Source organism: Neodiprion virginianus, chromosome 2 (assembly GCF_021901495.1).
Source record: "Neodiprion virginianus isolate iyNeoVirg1 chromosome 2, iyNeoVirg1.1, whole genome shotgun sequence".
NCBI classification, from domain to species: Eukaryota; Metazoa; Arthropoda; class Insecta; order Hymenoptera; family Diprionidae; genus Neodiprion; species Neodiprion virginianus.
This window is the reverse complement of record NC_060878.1, coordinates 40,092,408-40,106,683: the sequence shown is the minus strand read 5'-3', so window position 1 is coordinate 40,106,683 and position 14,276 is coordinate 40,092,408. Positions and strand designations below refer to the sequence as shown.

Here is a 14,276-nt window from a genome sequence, read left to right as displayed (position 1 = left end):
TCCGAAGATCAGCGCAATGCCTAGCGGGCTCGGACCCTCGCTTCAGGTACTGATAATGGGAATGTATAGTCGCTGCCTGAGAGCCCGCAGTACCTAGATGGTGCACGAAAGAGAAGCATTGCATGGCTAATCGTTCAAGATGTTCGCGGGAAGGAGAAAGACCTGCATTGCTGGAGAAATCCAGCGGTGATATAAATTCTGGACTATATATTATGTTCCGGGTGCAAATCCAAGGAGGAACAAAAATGCTCGATACTATCTGTACCGATGATACACGAGAACTTGTGCGCCGATGTGTCTTTGTGTCGACTTTCAATTCAACGGTATTAGAGAGTACTAACGACCTGCATCTGACAATGAAATTGAATAATGAAGATAGCATCACACCTGTTCTCGAGACAATCGCAGTATCGCAAAAAATATTTCGCCTTGCAGACAGAAGAATGCCTCACGTAAAGCCATGAGAAATCATCACTATAAAAATCGTCTTTCAACAAACAGCTATTTGCCGTTTCGAAAACGGTATTGTTCGCAAACCTTCCAACACCGCGGATAGTCGTAACAATTGTAAAAATCGTCGGGAACTCTCGGTTGGCGATTGATGCAAGGATGAGTTCAAGGTACCTTGATAGTAGTTGTTACGGTGGGTGGTTGGTAAAAATAGTTTGACCCGCGCTTGATTGTCGCGTGTACAAGGGCTGGGACAGGTGTTTCGAACAAGCATCCTAATCGCTTTCTCAGCCCACCCCCTCTTTCGTACGAAGCGAAGGAATAGGTGAAAGGTACAAAACGTCTTCGTCTCGTTGGTTGGAACGGTGGCTGCACGGCGGAAAGGTTGGCCTCGCACGCGGCCTTACCAAGGTGTTAACAGAGTTGCTTTATAGAGCTCGGTTCGCCCACGCCTCGACACTTAGCGCACTGCCTGCCGGGCCTTCCGGCGGCTCAGCCGACTACGTTACACTCGTATTGTGTTACGAGGTGTGGGTGGTGGTGGTGAAGAGGAACCGAGAGGAGCGAGAGGGCGCGGGGCTGCGGGGAGGGATTATTTTGGGAGGAGGGACGCGACGATCAGGAGTGTTGGTACTTTCCACCGCGGTAATACAGCCTCGTTAAATACTAGAATGACCGGTGGGCTTAGAGCGGACCAACGCCGACGCCGGCGTCGCCCGAGATGTTAATATGGTCGGGCGCGTGGCAGCGTCGGGGGTGTCCGCGGGCGGGCGGACACGGTCCTTTATTTTATAGTTATGCAGCGAGGACACTTTTACTGCTATACGTTCGCTTCGCCGGGACAGTTTTGCACCCGCGTTTATTGTCCTGTATTTTTTCCTAAATACTCGTTCGCTTATTTATAAGCTAGAGGACGAACATTGCTACCGGCCAGGCCGGGCCGTTGCGGTTAAATTTTACGTACCTACCACGCTGCACGCGGCTCGCTACTTCGCCTTGTTTTACGAACGGACGGTTGGCAATAACTCTCCGCTTTATGTCCACTGCCAAACTGCAAAACCCGCCTAATAATAACGGTACCAAACTGACCAGAAAACAGTCGATTCTCATCGCAAGACTCCACGACCTGTTATCGTCATCGAGCAAATCGAACTTTAACGAGTGGCACTTACCGAGTATGGAAAGCACTCTGGCATACGGTGCAAACGTAGTTCCTCTGTCGTTCGCCATCGTTTATCTGAGATTCGGAGCAGGGTGAACAGTTGGCGGCACGGTGTTGGTTGAGTTTGGCGCGAGTCACGAAGGGCTGGTTGCAGCTAGGGCACAAGAAACGTTTCTCACCGGTATGGCAGCGAAGGTGTGCGATGAGGTTGTTTTTCTTCTTGAAGGACTTCGGGCAGATGGTGCATTGATGCGTCTCCTGGACCATATCAGCGGTCTCGAGACCGGTCTTTTTCTCGACGTGCAGAGATTCGTGGTAAATGTACTCAGCCGCAGATTTTGTCGTGTAGCCGCACTTGCCGCACTGCCAGTCTTTGACGTTGGTAGCTTCTTCAAGCACCTTAGTTTCCTTGGCATTCTGGGAGTACTTGGTACCGGCAGCTTCTGCAACCACCATTTCGACATTCCCGGCTGTGTTAGCACCCTGACAGTTCTCGGCACTACCAGCGTTTTCAACCACTTTCTCGTCATTCCCTGCACTCCTGGAACTGCTCCTCTCTCTCTTGTCATTTCCCGACGCTTGGGCCGACCCGAACTTACACTTTCGCTGACGAGAGTGCAGCGCAAGACCTTGGGGCGTTGGGAAGGACATTCCACACCTGGGACACCTGAAAGACCATGCAGAAATATTAGCAAAGTGTTTTATTCGATGAAAATTTGATTACACCCTTCTTGTCATCAGCCCACTGAGCTAAAAGCATCCGTAAGTATGAAAAAATATGCTGATCCTGAATTCAGTATCCATCCCGTTTCTTTGAGTTCTTGGACTGTTGACCCATTGTTCAAATTCGAAGGCCCACTCACCTTGGACACAGCTCGATGTGTGTGGATAGAAGGTGTTCTTTGAGTTTGGCAATGCTGGGTAGAGAGGCGTCGCAGTGCAGACAGTTCTTTTTTCGCTGAACACCCGTCTGTGCGTACTTTTTGGCTTCGACGCGGTCTTTGTGGCGGGAAGATTTGCGGTGTCGAATGGCTTCATCGGTGGATGAGAACGTCAAGGCGCACAACGAGCAGAAGTACGGTTCGATTTTTACCGAGGATTTAAACACATGATTGGACAGTTGGTGTCGCTGCAGAGCTATTTGCGAGCGGAAGATCTGGTTGCACTGCTGACATCGAAGTCGCGTTTGGTATTCATCCGATGCGGTTTCCGCCGCGTGCCCCGTCTCCGCTACATGCTGCTTTAGCTGTAGGTTGTATCTAAAGTGCTGGCCACATGTGTCACACGGCAAACGACGCTGTCGCGTTATCACTACTGGCACTGAACCGTCCATCATTGAAACGACTTGTCGGTGACTCAAACTCATCACGTGCACTTCCATCTCATCGTTATCTTCACACCAAACATCGCACGCTGTGCACCTGAAGCTACTCGATATCTTCGAGGTGGAAAAGAGAGAAACAGCTAAAAGTACTTCTATGTCGTTTTCGTTGGCTATAACGTAGCGACTAAGATTCATTGGAATAACGTAACAGGCCAGGTGAATTATTTGATTTGCCTGCACCTATAAGTTTTCTGAATTCTTTGCCAATTGATATGGTACCCCAATCGCGTGAGCTGACATCACATGTACATATACAAGTGTAATGACTGATTATATATTAAAAGAATGAAAGAAAATAACCTGTGAAGATGTTTAAATTTTTAACCTACAGGCGATAAAATTGAATCTGGTTTGATATTCGAAGGAGTTGAAAAACGCATCCTTTCAAAGAATGCTGGGCATGTACAAGAAGCCAACCGTTGTCAAAAGACTGAAGCAGATTTCGATGAATGTATTTGTTTAAAAAGGTTCACGTTATAGCTAGCCTAACATCATGCCAATGCATGACAATAAAACCTGGAAATCTCACCTCTCGATGTGCATCAGTGTGATATTTAGAGCGCCAGTGACGTAGGAAAGTTTCTTCAGTGTTGCAATAGAAGCGGCATCCGGCACACTGGAACGGGGACTGACGTACAATATTGGCCATGTTGTCTAGAAGAAAGGTGCGCGCTCTGGGACTGCGAGGAACAACTCCGGAGATACGGCAGTGGTAATGAGAGAGAAGATGCTTTCCCATCTGAGGCCGCTGAACCCAAGTTTTGCACATTTCGCACCATATGACCTCTCGTTTTCTGTTCCTCGACTGTTTCTGGCTATCCGATGCGCTATTATCCTCGTTATCCTGCACCTTCTGCAGTAAATTCAAGAGAAGAATACCCTTCAGAGCTGGAAACAAAATTAAATGATTTTTTTCTAACGCGACTTACCCAGCTGGCTACCACCCGCCTTCCCCGCATTGAACGAGTCCCCTTCACAGGAGCGGATTCGACTCCCGCGGGAAGACGAAGTTCCCCATCGAGTTCAGTGATACTGCGTTTCGCATGAAGCTCAGAGAGCAGGTGCCGTTCGTAGACTACTTTGGAGGCGAGGGTTCGAGCACAGGGACTGCAATAGAAGCCGCTGTTCCGGTCACTCCGGGCACCAGGAACCCATTTTCCTCTGGTATGGTCTGGCGGGGGTTGGTTTCCAGGCTCCTTCTCATCCTTGATCCCGTCATCGCCCGCCTTCTGCAACGGACAAAAGACAGACTACTTCTCATTCCTTCCAACACTACAGCTTCGTCGCATTCCGCGTTATACCTGTCCATGAGCAATTTCCTGCTGGCTTGTCGGCTCCCATTTTCCACCAGTGTAAGATGGCGGCGGTTGTTCCGGATTGTCGTCTTCCGGATCAAGTTCGACTTCTTCCTCCGCGAGCTCGGTTTCCATCTGAGCAACGGCCGGAAGTCCGGGTCGCCACTTCCCTCCAGTGTGGCCTTGCGGTGGATACTCCGGGTCGTCAGCGTCGTCGGTTTCGGAGCACGATTCCTCCTCGACCACGTCTTCGTCCGGGGAGCACTCGTCTTCGGAATCAACCTCGTCTACGTAGTCGTACACCTCGTACTGGGAGAGAGAAGAGTGCGCTGTGTCCTTGGTTTCAGCACCAGTTCCCATATCGACGAGGACAGTGTCTCCGAGCCAAACTTCGCGCTGCTTAGATGTACCGGACTTAGCGACGGAGTCGTCAGCCATGAAGGTTTCGAACGAAGTTTCTTGCGGAATCTCCTGCTTGTCGCCGTAATTAAGTACCGTGATCTTCATCATCGATCCTGCTGTCGTGCAGTTCTTGCTCGACGAGGTTGTCGCAACGGATTTTCCTGTAGACGACGTCACGATGTCGGGGAAGCCGACTAGCGAGGGAATGCTCAGATGGTCGGTGGGGTTGTCGAGCTCTGCGTCGACGGGGAGGATGTTCAGCTTTCCGGGGACGAGAGCTTTCGAATTCACTTCTTCGGACTCCGTCTGAGACCTACGAGGTTTCTTTATCCTCGCCTCAGCGTGGCCTTCGTTCTTCTTGCCAGCGTTAAGCCTCGTCCTAGAAATACGTCTTTGGGGCTTCTTCGCGCTGCTCCGGAGCTCAAGCGAATTGAAAAACGCGTCGGCATTTGGGATCTCCGGGTATGAAACGGTCTTCGAAGTACTCGTCGTCCCTTGGACGCCACCTTGTTTCACCGGAAGGCGACAGCACCCGGCTCGACGGTGCTGAACGTAGTTCTCCAGTCCGTTGATAGTCGCGTGACACTTGATGCAAAAGTGCACGTCATCTTCGTCCTCGTAGTTCTCCATGATTCCGTGTCAGATTTCGTTTGGTTGAGCTACGTTCAAGATCCAGAGTGGTAGCGTGACTCACGGCCGATCTGGAGACGGGGCAAAAATTTGACGGTTGAAATTACACCGAGGATCGGAGCAAACAAGCGTCGCACACAATTATAACGAAAGTAACGGTATAAGAGAGTTTTGGAGTGTCGGACTGTGCGGTACGAAAATTTTTTTAACGACGCGTTTACGATACACCGCGTTATGAAAGCGGACAGACGTTTGCTAATTACGAAGAAACTCTTTACGAGGTTTTCGATACGATAGCTCGGTTCCTTTGAGACGTTTACATCGGCGTAAAAATAAAGTGGGTCCCCATATACTCGCCGATATTAACCGCGATAAGAACTTTCGGCGGAATCCCGGCCGCCGTCGTCGGGGGCAGGAAGATCCTCGGTGTTACGTGCTCTCAGGGTATCCACGCACACTCGAAGACCGTATCGGGAAAATATGCGGCTCCCGAAATGCAGTTCTAACTAACTCCCGGAACGTTTATGAGCACGCGGTGATTCAGCGAACGCGTCAAGATCGCAGGTCGGCTTAATAGCGGCAATGGGACATCTACCTGCAGTCCGCGGACACGTGGGCGAGCAATAAAATCGCACTCGTGTTACATCTACTGAAAAATGACGGTCGGTCTAGATACGACCGAGAAGGACAGGGTCGCGGGCTGGATCCCAGAAATATAATCCACTTTGTTGATTCCGCGGGGGGAGAAACCCGGGCAGCATTTAATTACGAGAATGAAACGATAGGACTCTCAACACGCAAAAGCTAGTCGCTTGGGTCCGGGCCAATTCCGCTCTCCCGCTGCAGCACAGCTAGTTTCGTCGATGCGCAAATAACTCGGTGAATTTACCCGTGCTTTGTTTATACATATATTCATCCCGGTGTTAAATAATTCCATGATGCATTCGCCGTCATACCGGAGTTTAATCTTCGCGCTGAAGCTTTTTGCCAACAGATTACCAAATTTATACTTGCAGCAGGCACCCATCCCCCTCTCTGACAATTTTTCGTAAATTATATAGAGTACATAGACAGTGGCGGAGTTTCATTGGTCGCGCGTTGTGATCGTCAGGTGAACCGGAAAAAACGAATGTTTTGCTCCTGCCAATTTCTGGTCGTGGGATCGAAGCGAGGCAACTTGATGCTCGACTGCTCGGCAAAGGGGCGAAGAGCGCGAGGAGATCAGGAGGAAAATGGGTAGAGGGCGCAGACCGAGGGCAGGAAGAACGGTCGATGCCGTGGCCGTTATTCGGACAACGACACTCGGCCGGGGTGTCCGTCTGCGGCACGTCCGTGCGTCTCTGCTCGTTTGCCTTCCACTTCGGCTTCCAGACGCGAACACCCCGCGAAGTCTAAGGCGACGTAGCCGCGAGACCAAAAATGACTCAATTTCCTCCCCCGAGCTGGTTTAACAGGATTCTTGGCACGCGAGCGGGATTCAAGAGCTTCGACCGTTCGTCCGATCTTCCTATTCCGCTCTGTTCTTCGCACGATGATCGAACAATCTAACCGGAACTTCGTCAGGGGTGGCTGGACGAACGCCCGTTCGGGAATTGTGACACCGACAGAGCCGGCGGCTGGTCGACGATTTACGGGTGGTTAACGAAAAAATAAATAACCCTGTTAATTGGCTGGTTCGCGGGAAGGGCGGTTGCCCCGTTGGAACGGAACGGACGCGTCGATGGAGGAACGCGCGATGCCGATTTACCGTATGTGACACGGTATCAGCGCTCAGTGAGCCGAGGAGAACGAGGAAGCCGGTGCAGAAAAGGCGTAGAAAACATAAAGGACTTTCGTCCGTTTGAGCGATGACGAGCGGCGACTAATCCTTCGTTATTGGCCGGCTCGTAAAAACTCAGCCCTGTACGATGCTGTCCGTTGTACGGAGAGAATGAAGGAGTGAGAGAAAAAGAGAGAGAGAGAGAGAGAAGGAGACAGACCGAGACGGAGAATCCGGGAACGTTGCTGACCAGGCGAGCTCCCCCAGGAGGAGAGTCGAGGTATCCATCACTTTGGCTCTGTCAAACCTCCCGGCAAACTAATTACTATTTCCGTCCAAGTTCTTGAGGACGAGTTCTTGAATCCAGGCCGTCTTGCGCGAGGAGCGAACGTCGGCAGATTATACAGGCGGCGGCTGCAGGCCGGCGGGCATTTCGTCTCCCAGGACAAATCGAATGATCGAGGAGCGTCCCTCTTTAATAATAATTACCGTCACCGTTAATCCGACGCCGGGGGTTCTTCCGCGGTTACCAACGCCTCGGGGGATCGACGTCGGCACTTCTCGAGCCTGCGATGCACCGAAAGCCAGAAGCCACTTTCCACCGTCTGCGGAGCAGCGTGCGGCGGACCGTCCGTTTCGTAACCCGCATCGTGATAGATGTATAAATCTGAATGAATTATCGGCGTAACTGTTTTTCCTCAAACGTGTTTCATCATCGTATCGCTGCAGCGCCGGTCCGTCTCCCTGCACATTACGCCTGTAATTTGACGCCTTGAATTATGTATTTTCGTTATTTCGTTGAATTATAGCGCCTCTATCTCGAGCCTCGCGACTCGATTAACCGATTAATAAACCATCCGCCTTATAGCTCCGTCCGTATGCCACGCATTGGTATTACAACCGTCGCTCCCTTTTTTTGCTATTCAATTTACGTCTGCAGCTGCAGCAACGTAGTAGCGTTGCTTGGTAGGTAATCCGTGGATTGCTCGGTATCTATCATTCTTAAGCCCCACCCAGCCGTCTTTGAATGTCTCCGTCACGCTGTCAATTCGAAAGAAAGATATACCGCGTTGATAAGAAAATAGCGGATCGAAGAATCCGATCTTTAACTGGTTAAGGGACAAATGATCGAACCAGAAACAATAACACGACATTTTCCTTGTCTGTCAGCCTCAGCGATTCTATGGACATTGAAGTTGCACAAGAATTTGTTTTTTGCAAGCATGCGGCTCGACTCACGAAATACGCTAAATAAAAAGCTCACAATCGCATAAGCACAACGTCTCCGGAGTGCGATGTAGATCGAATCTGCAAACATGCGTCAGACTAGCGCTACTTACATCCGTTCAAGAGGAACGAGCACACTGGCCGGGAGTTTCGTGATAGCGGAGAAAAACTGGAAATAAATTCACCCTCTTAACTCTCTCTCTCTCTCTCTCTCTTGCTCACCTTCCATCTTTCTCTCTCGAATTTTTACCAAACGCCTGACGCTACGAAGGAGCCTCCGGCAGTCAGCAACCTTTCACCCCTTACACCCTGTCTCCAGCTCTCGATTATATCAGTGTTCAAAGTTCCCGGTCTAACACACAGTTCAACAGAAAGAGTAGACACAACTTCTTCTTCTATTTTCTGACCGAGAGTAGTGAGCCTAGAAATCCATCCCTACCTAATAGATATCGAAGAAAGAAACCTCGTTTTTAACGAATTTCTCAGTTCTGACACTAATTCAACTTTGAAACCGCATCATGAACGTTCTGTAAAAATACCTTCGTATTGGTTCTTCATTTCAAATGGGACAACCTGACATCTGGAGTTCTTTTTCTACGTGTACGATCGCTTCGTGCAATTTGAAGGGGAATCGAATCAACTAACTCCGGTGAAATAAAAAATTTCCGTAGTCGTCTGAATAACCGGAATCACAAGTTTTAGAAAAATATTCAGTTTCATTCATTCGCAGCCTATTACAGTACACATGTAGGCAAAGAATGCCACGAATTAATCGAAGCACACGAGACAAGTGCCCAACTACTTCCACCGAGGACCGGCACCACCTCGAGGAACCAGAGTAACACCAGAGATCCTTGACCTCAGGCAACAAATTGCAAAAATATAGCTCAACGGCAGCGTTCAATTAACCCGCGGTCATTATCACGTCGCGAGTGTTCGATGATAAAGATCGACTTGCGAGGCGAAGAACGGTGACATCATACATGGTATGCGGGAGTTTCATCGAATACCGAGACAAAGATATAAAGATATACCTTTAATGAGGAACGATACCCAATGGATATACATCAACACGAGTAGCCTTTTACACTTTACTCTCCTTGACGCAACGACGCTTGCGTGAATTGTCACATGCGATAAACGCGAGGTGCAGCTCGGCAGGCGGCGGAACGGAAAGAGGAAGAAGTCGAAGTAAGATCCTCGGAATATCGAGCCGCTCCGGTTAATGTTTCTAACGACGTTAGACCGGCGGCGTGTGCCAGGTCGAGGAGGACATGCAGGCACTTCTCATTTCCCCCCTGACCAATGTACACCTCCACCCTTATCGGGGCAAGGGTGAGGGTGTAGGTGGCGCACGTATTCTCACCCCGCACCCCTTCGCTCTCTCGGCCGGAGTTGCATCCGGCGGTGTGAGGGGCGATGAGAGGGTAGAAGAGGGGGTGGGTGAGCTTCTGTCTAATCGATGCCGCGCTCGGCTGTGCGCGCTGGGCCTGCCGGCTATTACGCACCTTAATGTCCTCCCGACCGACTCCCTCTGAGCGGGCGGCCATGACACGTGTCAATCTGCCGCAGACGCGGGATCGATACCGTGCAGGACTACCGACCAAAGGCTCTCTCACCGACGCTGTGCACTCCGCACCAACACCCCCAGCCTCGTCATCCCCTAGCGATACACAACCGAACAACTTCGACGATCCCCGAGATGCCAGCTACTCGTCGTCGTCGTCGTCGTCTAGCCGCTCACTTACACCGCTCAACTCCGGACGGCTCTGTCGCACACGTCCCGATGTCTTCGTCTGCAGGGTGCCGTTCGTCCTTTTTTCCTTTCAAAAGCAACCCCGTCTCTTGGACGTGATTTTCTCGGCACTTGAATGTCGCGGTTCGTTAGGATCGACATTTCGGACTTGACATTCATTGTTCAATTTTAGAAATTAGAAATACCCGATCCAATACGCGATATTGCGGATGACATAGGCGGATTAATTTCTAACCTTTATTTGAAAATAAAAAAAAAGCTAGGATATGTGCCTAAAGTTTGAAAAGTGAGCTTCCAGAGGAAAAGGAAATCAATGGAGAAAGGCGAATGATTGAAGAAATGTTTGAAAGAGGTATGCCGTTACGGTTTTTCTTTCTGCTATTTCTGCACATCCCGAAATTCGTCAGGATTCACGAACCCAGGGGGTAAAGCTTTGATCTTCTCATCTATTACTGATGTTCACGATGCTGGTTCTCCTTCTTTTTTTTCTTCTTCACGATACTAATTCGGAGTGCTCTTTACCGTGTTTCGCAAGGCGGGGAAGAGTTCGGAATATATAGGTATACATGTATGTCAGATCCCGCGAGAACTGGAGGTGGGTAGAAAAAGCTCCGAGGTTTAGCACTGCGTATAGTAACTTGTGCTTGACGGAATCGCGTGACGATGCTCGATTTCTCCGACTCGGAATCGCCTTGCTCTAATCGTCATCAATACAATTCGAGGTCAGGTGGAGCGTAGATCAGGTTATAAACCATTCAGCGGTTGCTGCAAAATCGGACAATGATTACAATGAAAGGCTCCTGCAGGGATCGATAGCGTTTTTCACATATATTTTGCACTGGCCGGTTCGCAATAAATCGCAATAATCATTCTTTGCGTACTGAAATAACACAGGTCAACGACAAAAATTTTTCTTTCTTGATTTTCTATTGCGATAAATAAATTTCGATTCCACACATCGGATAATAGCTAAAACCTTTATTTACTACTTGTAAAGTTTCTTTTTATATTTCTTACGTTGATAAATAAGTCTTGAAGTTTTTTGTTGATAGCTAACGTGGGCGCCTATTCGGAAAAAATGAGGAAAACGTTTCACCAAGATGTAATGGGCCTTATTGTTATTAACGTTACAAGAGGCGGCATAATGAGAGCATGATGGGAGATTACGTTTGGGGCTTGATACGAGAAAGTCCATACGAAAATAGAAGAAGTATGAGAAATGTCAATTTTTAGACATTGTTTATCAATTTTTTTTACATTTGCAGTGTATTATTAATTATTATTTTCGAACAAAAGTGATTTCAATGCAAACCTGAAGTTTTATTATTTGTCATTTGCAGTAAATGTTTGAGGATATAGGTAATTTTTCTTAAAATCCGATTAATCGTTCTGGTATCTACAAAAACAAACTTTATCTAATAAAACTATTGTTTCATTTATTAGTCGCGTGGAAGAATCCAAATTTCATTTTCCAAATCTAAATTTCGTGCACAATGTGGTAGCTGTAACGATGCGCAAGAAAAAGAGCACGGAGTGTGCGAGATTATGTTTACCGGATCCGTGCGGCACTTCGGCGCGTACTTTGCAGCAGAGACTTAGCGCCGTGGGTACTCAGGAATTTTTCCCTCCTTCCCGCCGCGAACAAGTTCCACATATACCCTTATTCGCGCGGTCAGAAACGCCGCCTGGCGAACAGTGCCGGAACTGCGAAACGCGGCTTTGAGCATCGTGCGGCAAGGCAAACAAGCAAAAATCTCCTGAAATCTTAACGCGGCTTCCGCGGTCATTCGGTGTCAAGCCCTGAAATGTACACTTCGAAAACGAGATCGAAGGACCTGACCTCCTGGAACTGTAAGCACGAGGGTAACGTTATTGAAAAATTAAAATGACAGATGTTTGGAAAGGTTTTAGTGGGACTTTGTTTTCGTTGATATTCATAATCTTCAGGTAACTACTAGGTCGCTATTTTGTTAACTCACTTTAATTGTTGCATAGACTAAGCGCAGGGTCAGTTTCCGTTCAAATTCGTCAGAGACTTTCAAAGCTTTTAATATTTTTCAACTACTTCTACGTGGAGTTTATTTTTTATTTGAGTTGGTAATATTTAACGAATTTCTGTTCACCGGACAAGTGTTGCGAATTTAGTATTCAGACGGGAATTCTGATTTTATTCACCTCATAAATTTATTATTTTCTCTATTGTTTTCTATCGGAGGGAATCCGTAATATTATACCGTACATTAAGGGCGTCAATGAAACCGTTTCTTTCCAGGTTTATACCGTCCATAAACCATTAAGGACTGGCAGTCTGTGCAGAGATTATGACCATCGGACTACCGGTGTAGCAGAAGTGCGGCGATATCGCGCCGAGGGACTTTGGTAAAACGAACTCGGGACTACGAGGCGTGAAAAGGTCCTACGTGCCAAGAAAGTGGAAACAATGCGATATCCGTGCACCTTTTTTGTTCCTGTCATACGAACGGCTGGATCAAGCGGTCGAGTCTTTTTTCAAACTCAAGTGTTTCGAGTCAATCTGCGAAAACCACGGAAACTCTTCAAGATAAAAGATTTAACCGAACGATTTTCTTCAAGCATTTTCCGTGAGAAAAACGTACGCATATGTCTGTCAATACAATCGTAAGTCGAGACTAATGAGTAGATTTTTTAGAAATATATTCATAAATATAAAATGTAAATGTGTGTATCTTCTGGTCTTGAAATAAATGAATAAACGAAACGTTTAATGAACTCTTATACAATCGTAGGAATATTTTTAATTCACCGATACCCGTACTGGATGAACTGATCTCTGCAGATGTGTGCGAGGATGTAGCGAGTCGGGCCATAATTAATACGTTTCATCACTCGAGGCTCATTTACCCCAAGATTTAGAATGTTATCTGTTTAGTCGAAGTTTCGCCGGTTCTTTTTATACCCTCAACTCTTTTCGGTGGAACGTCGGAAGAAGTTGAAATAAAAAAAAAAAAAAAAATGAAAAAATGAAAAAAAAACGGAAACGAAAAAAGACTTCTGTATCCGATATATAAATTTTTCCCCTCCTGGTAAAACAAACATTACACGGTCGACGTGGGTATTCGATTTTTGGTATGCAGAGAGTCGGCGCGTCTGCGATCCTTCAGGGCTAGACGTATAATATCCGGGTGAGGTGCTCATAGAGACCTGGCGTAATTTAGTACTTAGACCGCGTGGGTCCCGTTCATGTATAACTGCAGTGCAGGGAAAGAAAAAATAAGAGCCGTCACCTGCACGCTTGTGCAATTATATATATATGTATACACATCTCGACGCGTGTGGTACACGTAGGTATACATGCCGTAAGCCGGGGTTAAATAATCACCCAATTAAAGCACAATGAACTTACACACCTATATATAATGTACAACGTTTCTACCCGTATAACAACGTAGGTGTGCAACACTCGGGGTGTACATATATATGTATACCTACTTCACTTTGCGAACGGATGATGAGTTGGCGTGGTTATAGGCCGCCTTGTAACTTCCTACAACAGTGTGAACTTTCCAGTGTAACGAAGCTAGCGTATAAACTCGGTATTACCGGAGAAACTCGACCGTCAAGCATCGTTCATCCGCTAATTCCCGCACGCGAATATCTCCGACTGGTATAGATACGACGATAACAGTCCCTGAAAAGTTTCTCAAGTCGTCGATTATGTGAGGATCTTTGGGAACCTTTCGTATACGGTATTAGTTGACCTCGTCGCATCGCGTCCTTTGCAAGACTTTCGTTTCGGGAAATTGGAAAGTGCGGAACAATGGTTGGACTCGAGTAAGATATAAGCGAGTCGAATTCATCCAGGTTAGTGAAACTGAAACAGCTTCTCAGGATCCAAGGTTCGAGGGATATTAGAGGAGATCGGACGAGGGCATGGTTGTAAATTGCACGCATCGCAGGTGAATTACACGAGAGTCGAACGATCCTCGTTTCTCGGAGTGGATCGAGGGACAGAACCGTGAGGACACTGCAAGGTACGCTGATCTCGAGCTGAAAGGGTCCGCGGGAGGGGGTAGAGAAGGGGGGAAAAGGGGGAGGAACCCGTCGACTGTCGAAGAGGAAAAAAACCCTGATTACCGATAATCCCTCACACAACACGGGCATTACCACCGCGAGTCCACCGGCAGTGCTAATTGGAACTCCCACGTGGATATCCATATCAAATTATTCAGAAT

At 47.9% G+C, this 14,276-nt stretch overlaps 1 protein-coding gene across 2 annotated transcripts in view; it reads right to left on the bottom strand.

Annotated features, from left to right (window-relative positions):
• Positions 1 to 14,276, bottom strand: part of LOC124297487 (zinc finger protein Xfin-like) — a 38,761-nt gene that overhangs the window by 15,057 nt on the left and 9,428 nt on the right. The window contains exons 2-6 of one of the 2 annotated variants that reach the window (XM_046748582.1): positions 4,298 to 5,394; positions 3,926 to 4,225; positions 3,526 to 3,849; positions 2,476 to 3,050; positions 1,623 to 2,279 (exon numbers count right to left, since the gene is read on the bottom strand). In XM_046748582.1, coding sequence (XP_046604538.1) covers positions 1,623 to 2,279; positions 2,476 to 3,050; positions 3,526 to 3,849; positions 3,926 to 4,225; positions 4,298 to 5,323 — 2,882 coding nt within the window. In that variant the 5' untranslated portion in view covers positions 5,324 to 5,394. The remainder of the gene's footprint in view (positions 1 to 1,622; positions 2,280 to 2,475; positions 3,051 to 3,525; positions 3,850 to 3,925; positions 4,226 to 4,297; positions 5,395 to 14,276) is intronic. The other variant, XM_046748584.1, reaches the window with a different exon arrangement.